Below are 18,299 nucleotides of genomic sequence, written 5' to 3'. Positions count from 1 at the left end.
CCACATCGAAACCGCGCTCAATGGTGCGTCGAGTACTGCCTCCTCGTGAAGGACGACAGGGCAACTCCTTCTAACATGGATCTGGTTTGTGGTGCTGCAGGAGTCAAGGAAGAGGATCGCTGCCCCCAATGGCAGACCGGCAAGCACTAAGATCACTGGCGCAGACCCAGCCGCACAGATATCCGAGGCCCACCACGAATACGCTCACTAACTCGAAAAATACGAAACGCATTGCTATCTTCCCGAAACGAAGTTGAACTGCGCTGGATGTTCATATGTTGCGTTGCATGTCTCTGGCCCGTCAGCAACGTTAGGTCAGGCGCATCGAGGGCACCAAGGTCAGGCAGGGACTCACTCGCGTGGAACCGGGGCAGCAGTTCATCACTCGCGAACTCGCCACATCGACACCAAGCTCCGTTGACACCATGTGCATGAAGACCGAGTGCCCGACGTGCCACAAACCCACGTGGAGAGGCTGCGGAATGCACATTGAGAGCGCGCTCAACGGTGCGTCGCAGTAGCTCTCCCAACTGCGAATGATATGTAGCTGACTTGGTGCTGTTTGATGTTTGCAGGCGTGAAGGAGGAGGATCGCTGCCCCAACTGGAAGACCGGCAAGCACTACCTGCCCGGCCAGGAGCCGCAGGGCTGGTGCACCGTGCAGTAGCTCGACGTCGACGAGTGGATAGAGTAGGAAAGAAAGACGCCCGACATTGAAACGCACGCAGTTGGTAGCATCAATATGAAATGACAACAATGTGCGAAACCAACCACTTTCTTGCTTGCTCTATCTATTTCATCGCCGTTCACGCTTGCCATTTCCATCGAGACATTAACGCTCCCCAGAGTTCGAAGAGTGACGACAAACAGTGAAGGATGAAGATCAAAGTGCTATATTGAGCGTTGGTAGGCTGGAACAAGGCTTCTTGGCCACTGGAAGCAGCCTAGTAGTATAAGTTACATGAGCGCCATAGCTATGGAGTTGGCGGCTGCGGCGACGATGCAGAAGCTTCCGGCCATCCAGCAGGCCATGCGGGCACGCGGCATGCCCATCGAGTAGACGGTGGTGTGGCCCACGCGGGCCGTGGTGTAGGCTAGCATGAGCGTCTTGGTGATGCTGGGGCTCACGCCGACGGCGATGGCGGCCCAGAAGACCACGAAGGCGAGCGGCATGGACTCGAGGTCGTTCTGGATGATGCGCTTCCAGCGCATCTCGGCCTCGACGGCGGCCTTGACGGCCTTCTCGTCCATGTCGAGCTTGAGGCCCATGTTGCACACGAGCGTCTTGTCCTCGGGCATGCGCGTGTTGGCGGCGAAGGCCTTGCGCCCCTGGATCATGGTGGAGGCCAGGAACTTGACGTACAGCACCGAGGCACTGAGGGCGAAGACCTTGATGTCGGACATGGGGGTCTGCATTGCGGCGGGGGTGAAGGACGAGAGGATGCTTGTCGTTGACAGAACAAATTCAGGAATGCAGTCGTGCCGGCTCGACCAAAATGGCTACAGGTGCTGACGAGTTGGGGATGCGCTGGATACGGGTCCACCAGCATCGAGTCTTGGAGGCAGGTATTGTATGCTATTCGTGTTGGATGGCACCCAGAAAACTGCCACCGGGTTTGAGGGGCGAACAAGTCGTGCAGGTTTTCGAGGATAGACATGGCTACATCAAGTTCAACCTGCGCCTGATCAGCCTAGCCTGACCCAACCAGATCCAGTGACATGCAAATCTCCGTCGCCGTAACTGGCACGGAGCTGTTTCTTCGAGCCTGATCACCTCGAGGTCAGGCAGCGTTTATTGACAGGCGAAAATACTTATCCTGCGCCTGACGGTCAGGCTGACCTGCACGGACGTTGGGACGTTTCTCTAGCTGTGAAGCAGAGCACAAAGCGTGGAGCTCTGACTCAGAGCTAGCCAGATCCGGTGACATGCAAATCTCCGTCGCCGTAACTGGCACGGAGCTGTTTCTTCGAGCCTGATCACCTCGAGGTCAGGCAGCGTTTTTTGACAGGCGAAAATACTTATCCTGCGCCTGACCTGCACGGACGTTGGGACCGTTTCTCTAGCTGTGAAGCAGAGCACAAAGCGTGAAGCTCTGACTCAGAGCTCAGAACCTCTAAGGTTGCGACTAGCTCTGTCCGTTCCAGCTATGGGACGTTGCAACACGAAGACGCAAGGATTTCGGACGAATGCTATCTAACGTGGATTAATCCGTCACGCTGGACTCGACTACGTAGTATCTACCTGTACGATCGATCACTGCTGGGCGAGCACCGCCATGGCGATGTTGGCGGCTGCCGTGAGGACGCAGGCGGTGCCCGACATCCAGCAGGCCATGCGGCTGCGCGCCGCTCCCGACGCGTAGGCGATCGTGTGTCCGAAGCGGGCCGTCGCGTACACGACCATGAGTGTCTTGGTCAGGTCCGCGCTCACGCCATTCTGGATGGCGCCCCAGAAGACGACGAAAGCAAGCGGGATGGACTCGAGGTCGTTTTGCACGATGCGCCGCCAGCGCTGCTCGTTATCGAGCGCCACCTTGAGCGCCTTCTCGTCCAGGTCGGACGACATCCCCATGGCGCACACCAGCTGCTTGTCCTCGGCCATGCGCGTGTTGGCCGCGAACGACTTGCGCGCCTGGATCATGGACGTCGCCAGGAACTTGACGTAGAGCACGGAGGCGGTCAAACCGAAGACGTTCACGTCGGAGACGACACCGAGCATGTTGACACGGACAACGTTGACTCGATTGGACACGTGGGGAGTCAATTGGGGAATGGGATCGAGAAGCAGAGCCGCAGGGCGCAGAGCTGGGCTCTCATGGCCGCCTGATCATGTGCCTGACCTCGCCTCGCAGCGAGTCTCTGCACGCGAATCCCGAGTGATCGACTAGAACCGGTGTCATAGTCGCTTCAATTTGTCCTCGATCCATGAAGGCTTCCGAGGACGCATGGATCACTCGCCACACAAGGTGCTGGCCAAGTCAGTACAGCGCCGAGAACTCACTACATCGTCTGACTGTATCTCTTACAGTACACTTACTTTTCGGTGGCCAATCGTCCAAGTGGGTCGTCTGGGCAACTCTACTCGGATGTATCCAATTGACACCAATATGCCAACTCCAGCAATCCCATAGTAAGACTTCAACAGTGGGAAATGGAATACATGTTTTTAAAAAGGATAAGGATGCAGCTCGGACGAATTCACTCCGTAAGCTACGACGGCACTGTTACCAAAACGGTGGCCACGGCGCTGGTGACGATACACACCACCCCGATCATCCAAAACACCATGCGAGCGCGAGGCAGGCTCTGAGCGTAGACGATCGTGTGGCCGATGCGGGCCAAAGTATAGACCGCCAGCAGCGTCGTCGTCAGGCTGGAACTCACGCCGACATTGATAGCGCTCCAGAAGACGACGTACGCCATCGGCATGGACTCGAGGTCGTTCTGGACGATACGCTTCCAGCGCATCTCTTCCTCCACAGCCGTCCGGACATGGTCATCAGTGAGGTCTGCAAACCCTTGCTTGGGGGCGTTCTTGGCTTGCGGTAGCTTACTGTCTTCAGCCATGCGCGTGCCGGCGGCGAAGGCCTTGCGACCCTGGATCATGGTGCAGACCAGGAATTTTATGTACAAGACTGCAGCGCTCAGAGCGAAGGCATTGACGTCGGTGAACATGCCGGAAGTGGCTGCGGTCGGGTGCTGCTTGGTGTTGATGGTGCAAATTCAAGAGTGGCGAAGAGCTTCTTGGTGAGATAGGTGAAGGACTTCCCTGCAGGGTGAGCGACAGCTGGGTCATAGGTAAGTCATGTTACGTGGTGGCTACAGAAGTGAGCTGGGTGCGGCCTGGTCCACAAAACCTTATGCAGTAATTGTGCTCGCTTGTACCTGTGGAATGCCCCCCACACGGCTGTTTTGAAGTGGAATGGGCTACCAGCGCTACTCTACAACTAACCATAGGAATAATGCAACACTAGGTACATGAACTTGGCGGTCTTTATAGAATGAACTTGCAGGGATGTCCACCCGTGAGATAGCCTCATCCGGCTTTACCCTGCAAGCTGGATTCTCCTCGAACAAGATCATCCTGTTGGAATGCAATCAGCTCTGGATGACATCCTTGGCAGCGGTCCTAAAAATTGATTCACCAACTTTCGTAAGCCCAAACTGGCATTTTGTACTGTATACCAGATCCTTATGTTTTCGCAACAAAAGTTTTGTCAACCCACCAAAACATCTTGGATTGAGTTATACCAGCGATCTATGATTTGAGATAGACGTAGCACAACTGCGAAATCAACTCCAATTGACCAAAACTGTAGCTCTAAATGGATATTATATTTCCCAAAACTATGTCATGTACAACTGGTAATGTGATATTATGGAAAATATACTAATTAACAGAGATTATATACAACAAGCAAGTAACAAATACAGTTACAATCCAGCTTAATATTCGGTAAAGTTTTAGTAAATTAGATGGGTGTTACTTGCACCCTCCGCTTAGGTGCGAGACAGGTGAGGGTGTTGTGTTGCTCGAAGGTGCGCCAGCAGAGCCGAAGGTGAGTGAGTGATGCCTGGCCAGCCACAATGTCTTGCGGAGCTCGAAGGGCATCCATAGAGGGTGCGACGAATCGACAATGACGACAACCTGGAACAAGTTGCCGCTCTACAACATTCAGGCACTGAGAGTGTCAAGGCGACACTGAGACTCTTACAGTGGAAAAGGTCGCGTTGCTCCCCCCCCCAACCCACCCCACCCCACCCCGAGCGAGCGGAGCTTCATCCTGAGTCTCCAACATTCCTCTTGGTATGTGCTACTTACTACACATTTTCACCATGGAGCCGCTTACACTCGAAGCTTCTCAAGCATTTCACGCCTTCAGCAGTCTCGCCGGCTTAGCCAACTCGAAGCGTGCGCCCACTGCTACCTAGTTTTCTGTAATCGTTTCGTTTTTATTCAAATTTCAGATCTTCCTCGTGCGCAGCGCGACTTTGTCTCCTACATCATGTAGACTACGTGTACTTCTCGGTGCTCTGTGTTGTCAATCGCAGGGTCATGCACTGCAGCCTACAGTCTGTAGATCAAGCTCGGCAAATGAACGAAAGTCAAAGCTCTTGGGTATACCTATAGATTACCCACTCACCCTGATGCAGTGACACTTCCACGCACACAATCGACACCCCACAGGACCACGTTGATTTAGAATAATGTTGCAGCTCGGCTGGCCGAGTTCTAATACACCAGTTTGCTCTATAAATTATGCCAACGCAGCTAAGACGCTAGCCACAGCACCAATCACGATACATGCCATGCCTACCATCCAGAAGACCATGCGAGCGTAAGGTAGGCTCTGGGAGTAGACGATCGTGTGGCCGACACGAGCGATTGTGTAGACCAACAGCAGGGTCGTCGTCAGGCTGGAACTCACGCCGACGCTGATGGCGCTCCAGAAGACGACGTACGCCATCGGCATGGACTCGAGGTCGTTCTGGATGATACGCTTCCAGCGCATCTCTTCCTCCACGGCCGTCCGGACATGGTCATCAGTGAGGTCTGCAAACCCTTGCTTGGGGGCGTTCTTGGCTTGCGGTAGCTTACTGTCTTCAGCCATGCGCGTGCCGGCGGCGAAGGCCTTGCGACCCTGGATCATAGTGCAGGCGAGGAACTTGATATAAAGTACTGCGGCACTGAGAGCGAAGGCCTTGACATCGGTGATCTCTTGTGCCATCGTGGCGAGTCTTGGAGATCTATGGAGTGGTGGTCAAGGACGCAAAAACGACAATGCCAAAAGCTTTGGGGGTGTAGGCAGTTCGTGCACGAATCTTCTGGTGAGGCAGGTGCTACCGCGGCGAAAGAGACCGTCAAGGAAGATTGCGATGTCGCCTGGATGTGGCGAACTGCGGACTATCTCTGCGGCGTGTGCAGCGCCCCAGCTTGTTTTCGAGAAGGTGAGGCAGTCACGGAGTTGCTCTGGCGGAATCTATAGAGGGTCCGTCTACGCTCGCAGGTTAGTCAGCTATTATATATACAGTATGTCCAGTGGACATTGTCCACAGGGAGCCATTGATGACACTTGAACTTCTTAGTGGTGGGTCAGACAAGCAAGAACTCGATCGACGACCAGGTACCATCTTCTGTAGGGGACGGCGGCGAGCTTGGAGAGCTCCGAGATCCGACATAGAGAGCTGCCAATCTTCCATCAATGCCGCCACCCAGCTTCGATGAGCTCCGTCGTGTAAGCAGCAGATTGCATAGTGCTCCCAACAGATGCAATCCCGTCTCCTCTTCAGCGCCATTTGCTTTCCAGTTTCGATGTGCATTTCCCAAACCTACCGGTACCATCATCCGCGTCAATCTCAAGCGAACTCAGGCGACGGATGACCAGCCAATGGAGGCTTACATGAACATGACTGCATCAGCATTCTATCAAACTGACGAACTCCGTGCGTTGAGAAGCTCGGAAATGCTCCCTTCACCCTACAGATGGATCTTCCAAAACTAGTATTCCAGCGTAAGTAGCGTGCGTTGAGCACAATACCCCACCTAAATGATATTCCCTGCACTACATGTACACCACCACTAGCCACGGCTTGGCGTAGTGACGTAGTTTGTAAAAGTTCTGGATGTCCTAACGGAGACCTTCCTGCTCCTTGTCCAGCGTAACATCTGGTGCTGGACGTAACCACCGCCGCGTAACCAGTTCGAGTCGCACGTAGCAATATTCATGGCTGACAGCCGAGGTGCCTCCCGCCGATCGTCGCGCCGCGGCCCACAGCGCCCCAAGCCTCCGCAACGCAACGTGACCGATAAATCCAAGCCCAAGTCCACTTCGTCACGCAATCGGAATCGATCAACTCCTCGCGGTCGCAATGTTATCAAGCCCCAAAGTCGCGTAACCTCGCTGCCATCCGATCTGTGGACTCGGCTACTGCCGTTCCTGACATGGAGAGACACGAGCGCAATGCTCTGCGTGTGCTCCGAGTGGAGACAAGTGGTGGCGGAGGCGAAGAAGTCGCGCCCGGAGTGGCGGTCGACACTTTTGGGCCCGTCCGCCAATGGCTCCGACAGTCTGGAGCTGCTCCGGACCAACCATTTGAAATGGGCGGACACCCGCTTCGCGCCCGACCTGGTGCTGCTCTCGGCTGCTAGCAAGGACTCTAGTCCGTGGCACAGTGGCGGCTATTGGGAGGAAGTCATTGCAGCAATTGAGGAGGCCAAGCTGCTGCCTCCGAGATGTAAAATCGTCGGAGTGTTCACTATGAACGCGGTATTGGGTCTAGAAGAGGGGGAGGAAGAGGTAGTGGAAGATACGAGTGATAGTGCGGTGACGATGTCGATCTCTGTTGCTCACCTGCCGGAAACGACGCTAGAGATGGTAGAGTTCGTCAGGAAGGACCTGAGAAGTTATCATCACGGAGGTGTGGAGCTGGAGAACCCGTTCACGTCGTTAGGGGAGCAAGACACGCCATCGTTTTTGATGTTTGGAGTGAACGACCAGAGCGCTCGTCACCTGGTACCAGCGATTGAGGAATGGTATCCCGGTGCTGCTGTCGTCGGTGCCGTGTCGCCGCTCATTGACCGGTGTATTCCTATTGCTACATACAGTGGTGTGGTCGAAGCACGGCAAGACCGAAAGCCACGGAAGAGCAGAGGCGCAAAACAGTTAGCATCATCTCGGCGGCCTCGTCCTCGGGGCCAGGTAGCGTTTCCATCGACGATGCTGCTTCGATTTCACGGTCAAGTCGGCGTGAAGTCGTTCTCCTCGAGCGGATACTATCCGATCACACCAGTTGTCCGATGCGAGAGCACCAATATTTTAGACGAGTTCAGCCAAATAGTGACGTTCGACCTGGTTTCAATGCTCGGCCACGAAACGTCGGAAGAAGTCGCGCAGCACCGCATCATGGACCTCTTGGAAGCGTCAGAGAGACTTGCTATCGAACAGGGGGGTCGAACGCTCAACATCTTCTCGTGTCACGAAAGCGCTCCGCTCGAATATCTCAACAGCTGCTGCCGCACCGCGGACAGTGACCTATTGCCTGCTCCAACCTCCGCTCACATCGAACGACTTGAGTCTGTGTCCCCGGGTTGGAACGGTTTGGCGACGACCGTGCCTGGCTTTTGCTGGCAGGAAGGAGCGTATGGAGTTTTTGCCTCGCATCACTCGACGCGGACGTCTCAAGCGCTAACGAAGATTCTTCATAACACTCGAACAGGATTGTCTTTGGCGAACATGCGAGCGCTTGGAGCATTTGTGGTTGCCGGTGCATTGAATGAGGTCGACGATCCAGTCCATGCGAAGGAGGTAAGCAAGCTCATCGCCGACAGGTTTCAAGAGCTCTCACTCGGTGGGTGCATCGCGAGCATTAGTGTTGGCCCTATCGCGTTCCCTGGAGGTCTTCAACCGCCTGTAGTGAGGAACTTTACGCAGGTCCAAGCACACACAACGTGCGGGGCGATCTTCTACACAAAGATGTGAGCGAACCATGGGCAAATACAGCTCAACAGTTAAGCTTAATGAATGGAACGCCTAGTACCCGGAGCCTCCAGCTCACTACGTCACGCTCCGGCATTCATACATAAATCGCATAGGAGTACTCAACTTAAGCTCGGCCACTGCGGCCGAACAACTGGCGCATCAGCTCCTCGTCCTTCGCTCTCTCAGCCTCGCGCTGCTCCTGAAGTCGCTGAAAGATGTCCACCAAAGTCTGACCCTGTCGCTCTGCAACACGCTCCAAGAATGAGCCATTGCCGCTGTCCACAGGAAAGCTGTCTTGAAGCTTCTGCAGCAAAAAAGCATGATGTTCCTTGCGGGCATTAGCGCTGTCTTTCCGGAAGCGCTTCACGGCTGCTTCCAGTTTTGTGTTTTGCTGCTGAATGATCTCCGTGATGTACAATGTCGAGGAACTACCGACATAGTTGTCGATGTCGCGAGCGCGTTTACGAGATGGAGGTGCTCGGACGCGACTGGCACCCGAATTCCGGCGGACAATCGCTCGCCTAGGCGAAGCAGCCATTGGGATGTCTTCATGCTGCTGTACAGCCGGAGATCTCACCACTACTGACGGCGCACTTGAGTCGCTGTCAGCTCCGTCGGCTGACGATTCCGAAGACGACGAATCCGCATCTGCTTCAGACGTCGGCTCCTCCGATTTGGTGGGTACTTCTGGCGCAATAGGAGTTGTCGAAGCCGGGTGTTTTCGCTTGATGAAGGTACAGCGCTCGACAACAACTTCAATGTCAACGTAACGCGAGGAAGAAGCGTCGTTCGGGGGCTTGTAGGTCTTTTTCTTCGTTTCACCCAGCTTCAAACGGATCTCAGCATCGATGGCGTCAATAACGTCATAAATGTCTTCGTCGACAGTGGTGAGGCCATTGAAACTGCGGTAAGATCTGCTCATTCTTGCCACGATGGGGTCTCGGTCGGCCGGGTCAAGCTCAAACCAGGAGAGCGAGTTGGTTTCAGCTGCCTTCTGGTCGTAGAAGTAGATGAACTCGTACGAGTCCAACACGAACCGTGCTAGACCAACAGCCGCGCCGAGGGAATTAGTGCCACCAAGTTCCTCATAGCGACGGTAAAGCCGATCTTTTTCTTCCTCAAAGACATACCGCCGGGTCCGTCGACCCTCCAGCAATTCACCACACGCTTCGCCCAACATAAGGAGCTCCTCCTTGCTCCAATTCGCAGCGATGTACTTCTCTGGCTTCTGTCCTGAGTGACCCTTTTCATCGTGCTCCCTAGTATCAGCCCCAACAGGCGATGACCTCGGAGGTTTTCCCCCTTTCCGTTTCCCAGGTTTCTCGTACGCTCCACTTGTTTTTCTATGGAGAATTCGCGCCAGTGCATTGAACATCTGCTTGTTCAGATCCATAATTGTTTTGTTCTTCCAGCCACGAATCTCAGCCAATCTCTCCTCCGGCGTCAGGTCGAACCACGCTGCACTATCACCTCTCTCAGAAATAAACTCCGAGATGCCTGTGAACGAAGACTTCAACGCGATCATTTTGTTTCGAACACTGTGGATAGACCGATTCCGGTTCGACGGACCTTGTTGCAACTTTGTGAACTTGTCAAACGTCGAGTCCAGGGCGGCAGTCAGTTTTCCACTCTTCGACGACCCCGAAGCGTCTTCCCACGCCTGAATCAAATTCCACAACTCCTTGGCAGGCCAATTGTTTCCCTTCTTCGCCACGGGTGCTGTGAATTCCTTGCTGCCATGTCTTGGGTTTGCCGACACCATGGAAGATTCTGAATCGGACGACCAAAATGCCTCCGTCCTCTTTCGAGTCGATCGAGGTCGGAGAGAAATTCCGTCCGGCGTGCTTTTAGCTGGAGGCGAAGGCAAATTCGGAGCCGGCGACACCACTCCCACGAATGACGTCTCAGTCACTAACGCAAACATTTCGGCGTCAAGATCCACAAACCGTAACGGGACGTTTGTGCATTGCTGATACGCACGCTTCTGCACGGGAGACATTTGGAACCAGCTCAGACTGTCTCCCTCTGCTCGACTGTCATTACATGCCTTGATATACGAGTACGAAGCAAGAATATACCGCCACTGCTGCGCCATTGATTTCAAGTCTCGCCTGATCGGAGTGTCTGTATCACCTGCGTTTTGCCGACGGGCCACGAAAGCGTCATAAATCAACGACTCACGTTCGGTCGCGGACTGCTCCTTGTCAGAAGGAACATTCATCACATCTGCACACGCCTTAATCAAGTCCGACGATTCCTCAATAGACCACTTCGCCGTTTTCGACATGTTGTCTGTCGACTTGGACTCTGCAGAGTCCTTCGCACTCTTAAGTGCCTTTTGCGGTGGAGGCAGAGGTGGACGGAGACTTCGGATCTCAGCAAGCTTTTCATCCATCGCGAGAATACGTCCCAGCCCTTCGTACATATCCTTCGTCAAATCAACCGAGTTGCGATTTTTCCACGACCGCAGTACAGTAATCCTCGTCCCTTCTGGGATTTCATGGTATGACGGCTCGCCCTTTGCCTTCTGTGACGCGTTAAAAGAGTGGATGTGGGCGTAGGAAAATTTTAGCGAGCTCCGCCGCGCTGCGAGGGCTGTGCTGTTTCGAACTGACGATCCACCTTGCATTTCCACAAATTCACGGTACATTTCTCTGTTGAGCGACAACCGTTCAGCGGGGTCACTATTGCACACCATAATCGCTGCTTTCTCCCACGCCTTGATCAGGATGTCGAGTTCTTCGTTTTCCCATAGGTGGCCATTCGGTCCGTCAGAATTTACTTTGCGTTTTCTTTTACCCCTCCCCGGTCCCTTCGAGACGTTAGTCGGCAGAGCGGTAGCACCAGCAACGTCTTTCTTGTCGTCTTGAGCACTCTTCGTCACAACAAGTTTATCGGCGGTGGCCTCTTGGGTGGAAATGGTAGGAAGCTTCGGTGCCAAATTTCTCGCCGGCACGGGATTCCGGCTAGCCGAAGATGGGGTCGTTTTCTTCGCTCCGTCAGCACCAGGGAGTGTCTTCTCCGCATTACGATTTTGTCCAACAACTGGCACTGAAGGTTTTTGAACGGCACTTGGAGCAGGCGGTGGAGTTGGTTTTGCATCCGGGGCGATGCTGACAGTAGCTTTCGTTGTGCGGTGCACGTCACCAACGCTTGGTTTGGTAGTTATCACCATATCTCCACTACCGCTCGCTGAGGTATTTATCGCCTGCTTGGCACGAATATCTCCGGTGTCGATAGGAGCAGCCGGCTTCTCGGCAACGTAACTTGTCTGCGCGATCGGCTCGCTTGCCTTCTCTTCTCTGTCGGTCTGCGCTCTGCTCTGAGCGACCATGATCGGGATCGCCGCCTTCTCCTCTTCACTGTCACCAGCAACACTCGGTGGTTGCGACGAAAACACACTGCTGGAATATTCGTCGTCCTCCTTGCCATCCTGCAGCGTCCTCGCGGTCCTCTGCCTCTTCGGGGGTCTCCCAGGCTTCCGCGCCGCGCGCGCACTGGCCGAGTTGGGGCCTTTGGCGCGCCGCATGTCCTCGAGCGCCACGGCCCTCGTGTCCAGCGGGATGACGCGGCCCAGCTCGGCGTACATGTCCGCGGACAGGTCCAGCAGGTTGGCGTTCTTCCACGAGCGGATCAAGTTCTGGCGCGTGGCCGCGGGCAGGTCCGTGAACTTTGGGTCGCCGTTCATCTCCTGGATCTTGTCGAAGGCCGCGACGCGCGAGAACGACTGCTTGAGCACGCGGCGGCGCGTGGCCAGGCCCGACAGGTTGCGCACGTTCCGGCCGCCCTGCAGCAGCTCGAACTCGCGGAACATCTCGTGCACGATGGACATGGGCGCGTCGCCCGCGCTCTCGCACACGGTGCGGGCCGCGACGTCCCAGGCCTTGATGAGCTGCATCATCTCCTGGGCGGACCAGGGGCTGCTGATGGGGCGCGCGGCCGGCGGCGGCTTGCGCTTGGCCGGCGCGGCGGGCCTGGCCGCGCGCGTGGGCCGCGGCTCGGCCCGGGGCGCGTCCTTGGGCTTGGCCGGGTCCTTGGCCGCGCGCTCGTCGTCGCCGCCCTTGCTGACGATGCGCGCGAGCGCCTGGCACATGGCGGGCGTGAGCTCCACGACGCTCGAGTTCTGCTGCTTCCAGTCGCGCGCGAGCTCGAGGCGGCGCGCGGCCGGCAGCGCGAAGAAAGACGGCTGCGCGGCCGCGCGCTGCGCCGCGTCGAAGTCGCGCACGAAGAGGTAGGAGAACTTGAGCGCGCTGCGCTTGCTCGTGAGCGCCGCCTTGTTGCGCCGCGTGGAGCCGCCGCGCAGCGCCACGAAGTGCTTGAACACGGCGTCGTGCAGCGTCTGCGCCTGGCTGTCGCGCGGCCGCGAGGCCGCCAGCTCCCAGGCCGTCACCAGGTCGCCGAACTCCTCCAGCGTCCACGTGTTGGGCGCGCGCGCGTCCTCGCTGCTGGGCATGGCGCGTGGAGGTGGCGTCGACGCTGGGACAGTTGGTGCCTTGTGATCCGTTCCAGTCAAGTGGTCGCGAGGTTTTCTTTTCGGACGACAGGCGGGTCTGGACGGAGACCCGGGTTGGGTATTTGAGTTGAGGGGGGATTGAGTATTGAGCATGCGGATTTGGAGGGCGAGATGGCTTCAGGTTTTGGAAAGGGGTTGTTGTAGTCGATTTGTGTCGAAAGCCGTCCGGTGGGTTGTTACTTGGTGTGACCACGTCGGTGGGGGTGACGGCTTTGGCGACAAGAGGAAGGTTGTGGCGAGTGCGGGTAATTAATTGGCTCTAGGTTCTCATCCGCCGGGTGGCCTAAAACAAAGTTGGATGTGGTCATCGTTTCAAGTCGTGGGAGTTTAACCAATCGACTGTTAAGCCTGAATTGAATCTTGCCGTGGCACGCAAACTCAGGCTTAACGTGCTGCGGGGCCAACATCACGACGGATCGCGCGAAAACAAACGCGATCTCTATATTCTTACCCTTTTTCTCCCAAAGCCACCAAGCCACCGTTAGCATTGGAGCGTGACGACGGAATTCAATGCATTTACAACTTGCAAGTCACAACACCCACGCAGCGCAGAACGATCTTTTAAAGCCGCACGAACTTCGGACGTGCCGGCGTCAAGAAGGCCTTACGGTATTGTATGCATGTCGTCTCGAAGCCCAAATTCCGGGATCTGATTTCCCCGCGGTATTCCCTCCGGGAGGTCGTCCCATCCACAGCGGTTCTCTTATAGGGACCCTTGCGCCAGCATACAGCCTGCAGCAGTTCTTGTACCCGTCGCGTCGTGGCGCTCGATCTTGGCGTCCTTTGTCCCAGCCGAGCGAGCGGGGGAGCGAACCAACTGAGCCTTTGACGTGGCACCTCCAAAGCGCCAAGCAGCCCGAGCACAGCCATGTCGTCGTCCATCTCGCAGTTCTACATCCTGTCCACGCGGGGCGACACCATCATCTTCAACGACTTCCGGGGCGACGTGGAGGGCAACTCGGCCGAGATTTTCTTCCGCAAGGTCAAGTTCTGGGAGAAGGGGGACGCGCCCCCGACGTTCAACGTGGACGGCGTGAACTACCTGTTCGTGAAGAAGAACGGGCTGTACTTCGTGGCCACGACGCGCTACAACGTGAGCCCGAGTTACATCCTGGAGCTGCTCACGCGCCTGTGCCGCGTGTTCAAGGACTACTGCGGCGTGCTGAGCGAGGAGACGCTGCGCAAGAACTTCATCCTGTGCTACGAGCTGCTGGACGAGACGCTGGACTTCGGCTTCGCGCAGGACACGAGCACCGAGGGGCTCAAGGTGCACGTGCACAACGAGGCCATCCTCGTGGGCGACGCCGTGCTGTCCAAGCCCAAGGCCGGCGCCAAGTTCATGAACCGCAGCTCCAACATCAAGGCCGCCAGCGCCGTCAAGAAGCCCGTGGCCACGGCCGGCCAGAGCTCCAAGAAGCAGGACGAGAACGAGCTCTTCTGCGACATCCTCGAGCGGCTCAACGTGGTCTTCAGCTCGGGCGGCCAGATGCTCAACGCGTCCATCGAGGGCCGCATCCAGCTCAAGAGCTACCTGTCGGGCAACCCGGAGCTGCGCTTGGCGCTGAACGAGGACCTGGTGATCGGCAACACGGGGGCCAGGCAGTACGGACAGGTGGTGCTGGACGACTGCAACTTCCACGACTGCGTGCAGCTAGACGAGTTCGAGCGCGACCGCGTGCTCATCTTCCAGCCGCCCGACGGAGAGTTCACCGTCATCAACTACCGCATCACGGGCGACTTCCGCGCGCCCTTCCGCATCTTCCCCTTCGTGGAGGAGCTCTCCCCGACCAAGATCGAGATGGTGCTCAAGATCCGCGCCGACATGCCCGAGAACAACTACGGCGCCAACGTCATCATCCGCTTCCCCGTGCCGCAGTCCACGGTGGCCGTCTCGTGCGATATCGGCAAGAGCGCGGCGGGCCAGCTGGCCGAGTACCGCGAGAACGAGAACCAGGTGCGCTGGGCCATCAAGCGCTTCACGGGCGGCTCCGAGCTCACGCTGCGCGCCAAGATCACGCTGGGCCAGCCCAGTCCGCACGTGCGGCGCGAGATCGGCCCCGTGAGCATGAACTTTGAGATCCCCATGTACAATACCTCGAGTCTGCAGGTGCGCTACCTGCGCATCCCGGAGCACGCGCGCCACCCCAACTACACGTACAAGCGATGGGTGCGCTACGTCACGCAGTCCAGTTCTTACGTGTGCAGGATTTAGGCCGCCTCAGCCAGGGAAGCGAGTCGGCAAAGCGAAGCTCGGACGTGGCGCGGTAAGTAGGTAGGTAGGTAGCCCAGCAGCGGGATCTTAGAGACACCTTTGGCGCATGGAGCCTGGAAAGTAGGCGGCGCTCCATGCGTCCTGACCCCCACTTGTCGTCGAAAGCACCCACGGAACTCAGAAAGCAGCGGGCGTCAGCCATGCAGGGCATGGAGGGCGCCCGCACCCTCATAAAGCGCCTCGAGAAAGGAATTGCCTGTTTGTGTTTTTCGTTGCTGCTAAAGTCCACATCATCGTCATCTATTCATCCATCTCAGCCGAAACCTAGTCGAGATATCTGCCTGCCTGCCTGCTGTCTTGATTGCCTCGAGCATTAACAACTAGCAGCCTCGCCAGGGCTATAAACTCAGCCTTTTGGTGCGGCTGCTGGTGCTCCGCAGCACTTCAAAAACGAGCAGTGAACCGCATTGCGTCCGTCTACTGCTTCTTCTCGTCCGTGGCCTGTCCGCGGAGCTCGAGCGCCGTCTCCGTGAGGTCGCGCAGGATGTCGCAGATGCGCTTGTGGTTGAACACGCGCGTGTTGTAGCGGTCCTCGGCGATCTTGAGCATCTTCTTGTTGGCGTTGTAGCGCGGCCCGGCGAGCTGCGCCACGAGGTCCTTGGCCTGCTGGTCCAGGCCCTTGAAGCAGCTCATGGGCACCTCCATGACCACCTTGGTGTCGTGCGTGGTCTTGTCGTCCACGAACAGGCGCTCGTCGAAGTCCTCGAGCGGGCAGTTGAGCGTCATCTTGATGGCGGCGCCGTCGAAGGCCGGGTGGATCTGCTGCTGCCACGACAGGTCCAGGTACGGCGTGAAGTCGGCGAAGATCTGCAGCTTCTCCACCTCGTGCTTCATGGCGTCGTCGAAGTCGGCCGGGAAGTCCTCGTCCCAGTACGCCGGGTACGCGAACTCCTCGAGCGGCGCGGCCTGCTCCACGTCCTTGCCCGAGAACTGGAACGTCTTCTTCTTGCGGAACTTGGGCGCCTGGGCCGGCGCCTTGCCGGCCTTAGCCGTCTTGGCCGGCTTGGCCACAGACTCGTCGGCCGTGGCCAGGAAGCGCGCGGCCGATGGCCGGCGCAGCGCGCGCGTCACTTGCTTGGCCAGCATCATGCTACCTGTCTCCGTCCCTGGGGTGTGAGCGAGGAGCTCCACACGCTACCATCCCCCGTCCAAACCGATCGAGACACCCTGCGTAACGTGATATTTGGTAAATACCTGAGGACATTATTATTATTATTGGCACGAAGACTTGGCTGGTGGCCCGATGCGGTGGGCCGGCGGCGCTGTCACGTCCTGTGCGATACGGACGGCAGGTCCATGCGGCTGGGGAGGGAGGGGGATCGACGGGGGTCCTCTGCAGGGCGGGTTCCATAAGTTTCGACAGGGAGATGGGGAGCTTGTCGCCCCAGTGCTAGCGTCCTCCTCCCTCGTAAAAGATGGCGGGGGAGTGACACCGGGATCGCGGGATCCATGATCAATTACCACAAGGTGATGAAGGTATCCGGCCTCTTCTCCCCCGCGTTGTGTTTTACAGCGACGACCCTCTCTAAGCTGATTCTGCCACTGGTGGACACTTATCCTGCGGACTAAAGACACGCCTGGAGGAATCAACACCCACCGACATATTTTTTTATATGTGTACAACACTATCTAGAACGGTAGTAAATTACTTACTCTTTTTTTTTTTTTTACCTAAAGTAAGTTTTTGCTTAGCTGGAGCAGCAGGGGTCGAGGCTGCCGCTGAGTGTGTCGGCCTCGGTGTCCTTGAAGACGGCGAAGCCCAGACCCAGACCGACGATCACGGCGACGAACATGAGCGTTTCGTACGTCATGACGGCCAGCATGACCCAGTAGCCCAGACACAAGTGGGCCATGTACAGCACGGCGAGAACCAATTTGTACGACAGCGGCAGGCGACGGATGACGGTGACTTTGGACGACGCAGGCAACACGTGACCGGATTTCAACTCGAGGCCCATCAAGTTGCCGTCGCTGGCGCTGTTGACTTGTGGCGTGGAGAGCAACATGTAGTCGGCTTGAGTGACGACAACACCTCGCTGCTGTAGGAGCCGCTTCTGGATGTGTTCGCGGAATTCGCCGAACCCTTCGAGCGACATGGCCAACAACACGACGCCGAGAAACGCGAACGCGTACTTGACCGCGGAGGAGAGCACCCACGACTGGAAAAGCAGAAGCAAACAAGATGAGTCGCTGCCGATTGCCAGTTGGAACCCGTTGAACATGACTAACCCGGTGGGTTTGGCAGCGGCGCCAGAGTAGCAGAAGCCATTTGACGAGGCTTGTGCCGCGACGTACGATGCGGGTTCATCGTGCACCATTTGTGCGTGCTAGTCGGAACAAGTGTAATTCTTCTGAGCGCCTTTGGAGAGCCATGGTACGGCGTGGGTGAGCTGGCTGTAACCTTTGCCGCACACGGGGCAAGAGATGTCCGTCGCATCCTTGTAGATTTCGTCGCTGGCGATGTCGGCTACCTCCGGCTGGCCAAGGTTGGCACCCTGTAAGTAAACAATTGACACAGCATCTGTAAAAGCCAAGCGCTCGTGACTAGAGAATTGAAACGGATGAGCAAATCCGGTTTGATCCGGTTTTAAATCGGGTCGAACCGGTTAGGTGAACAACCGGATTAAAGCGAATCGAATCCGGTTTGATCCGGTTTACACACAATATTATTGGGTAAAAAACTACCAATCATGTTTCAATCTTACTCTGTGATTTTTTATTCGAAGATATCGAACAGCTGAGGTAGAGCCGGAGGGGAATGAATTTGACCACTACATGGGATCCTCCCCGCCCTTCAAGGCGATACCAGCATCATGGGCTTTGTCCCAGCCTGATTCTAGCCTGACGCTCACTTTAGAATATTCTACGCGAGACCTACCGAGCCTACATACCCGAAATATCTTCCCAGCCACACACCAGTAGACCAAGGAATTTACCCGCATGGACGTAGATACTGACAGCATCTCTACTTTTTCATCGATAGGCCCCTCCGTCTCCTCTGTCGGGGTTATTGGCTCTGTCGGAAACAAACGCA

The 18,299-nt window shown here is 56.6% G+C and overlaps 9 protein-coding genes across 9 annotated transcripts; 2 read left to right on the top strand and 7 right to left on the bottom strand.

Moving 5' to 3' along the window:
* Positions 1 to 957: 957 nt before the first annotated feature.
* Positions 958 to 1,416, bottom strand: IUM83_08092 (uncharacterized protein; the record flags this gene model as incomplete). The annotated part of the gene is made up of 1 exon (XM_067932444.1): positions 958 to 1,416. The coding sequence occupies one exon, from the start codon at positions 1,414 to 1,416 to the stop codon at positions 958 to 960; it is 459 nt and encodes a 152-aa protein (XP_067790058.1).
* An 838-nt stretch (positions 1,417 to 2,254) lies between these two features.
* IUM83_08091 (uncharacterized protein) lies at positions 2,255 to 2,719 on the bottom strand (the record flags this gene model as incomplete). Its single annotated transcript, XM_067932443.1, has 1 exon — positions 2,255 to 2,719. One exon carries the CDS (start codon positions 2,717 to 2,719, stop codon positions 2,255 to 2,257), a length of 465 nt encoding a protein of 154 aa, XP_067790055.1.
* Positions 2,720 to 3,210: 491 nt separating this feature from the next.
* IUM83_08090 (uncharacterized protein) lies at positions 3,211 to 3,675 on the bottom strand (the record flags this gene model as incomplete). The annotated part of the gene is made up of 1 exon (XM_067932442.1): positions 3,211 to 3,675. The coding sequence occupies one exon, from the start codon at positions 3,673 to 3,675 to the stop codon at positions 3,211 to 3,213; it is 465 nt and encodes a 154-aa protein (XP_067790056.1).
* Positions 3,676 to 5,258: 1,583 nt separating this feature from the next.
* Positions 5,259 to 5,729, bottom strand: IUM83_08089 (uncharacterized protein; the record flags this gene model as incomplete). Its single annotated transcript, XM_067932441.1, has 1 exon — positions 5,259 to 5,729. The coding sequence occupies one exon, from the start codon at positions 5,727 to 5,729 to the stop codon at positions 5,259 to 5,261; it is 471 nt and encodes a 156-aa protein (XP_067789941.1).
* A 1,233-nt stretch (positions 5,730 to 6,962) lies between these two features.
* IUM83_08088 (Avr1b-1 avirulence protein) lies at positions 6,963 to 7,668 on the top strand (the record flags this gene model as incomplete). The annotated part of the gene is made up of 2 exons (XM_067932440.1): positions 6,963 to 7,542; positions 7,607 to 7,668. 2 exons carry the CDS (start codon positions 6,963 to 6,965, stop codon positions 7,666 to 7,668), a joined length of 642 nt encoding a protein of 213 aa, XP_067789923.1.
* A 936-nt stretch (positions 7,669 to 8,604) lies between these two features.
* On the bottom strand, positions 8,605 to 12,933 carry IUM83_08087 (Avr1b-1 avirulence protein; the record flags this gene model as incomplete). Its single annotated transcript, XM_067932439.1, has 1 exon — positions 8,605 to 12,933. One exon carries the CDS (start codon positions 12,931 to 12,933, stop codon positions 8,605 to 8,607), a length of 4,329 nt encoding a protein of 1,442 aa, XP_067789940.1.
* A 928-nt stretch (positions 12,934 to 13,861) lies between these two features.
* IUM83_08086 (AP-4 complex subunit mu-1) lies at positions 13,862 to 15,205 on the top strand (the record flags this gene model as incomplete). Its single annotated transcript, XM_067932438.1, has 1 exon — positions 13,862 to 15,205. One exon carries the CDS (start codon positions 13,862 to 13,864, stop codon positions 15,203 to 15,205), a length of 1,344 nt encoding a protein of 447 aa, XP_067789920.1.
* A 477-nt stretch (positions 15,206 to 15,682) lies between these two features.
* Positions 15,683 to 16,354, bottom strand: IUM83_08085 (Ribosomal protein S24/S35, mitochondrial, conserved domain; the record flags this gene model as incomplete). Its single annotated transcript, XM_067932437.1, has 1 exon — positions 15,683 to 16,354. The coding sequence occupies one exon, from the start codon at positions 16,352 to 16,354 to the stop codon at positions 15,683 to 15,685; it is 672 nt and encodes a 223-aa protein (XP_067789922.1).
* A 599-nt stretch (positions 16,355 to 16,953) lies between these two features.
* Positions 16,954 to 17,583, bottom strand: IUM83_08084 (Transmembrane protein; the record flags this gene model as incomplete). Its single annotated transcript, XM_067932436.1, has 1 exon — positions 16,954 to 17,583. The coding sequence occupies one exon, from the start codon at positions 17,581 to 17,583 to the stop codon at positions 16,954 to 16,956; it is 630 nt and encodes a 209-aa protein (XP_067789921.1).
* Positions 17,584 to 18,299: the final 716 nt, after the last annotated feature.

Source organism: Phytophthora cinnamomi (assembly GCF_018691715.1).
Source record: "Phytophthora cinnamomi strain GKB4 chromosome Unknown Contig49, whole genome shotgun sequence".
Lineage (NCBI taxonomy): Eukaryota > Oomycota > Peronosporomycetes > Peronosporales > Peronosporaceae > Phytophthora > Phytophthora cinnamomi.
Note: the sequence above shows the minus strand (reverse complement) of the source record. Positions and strands in the feature narration are given on the sequence as shown.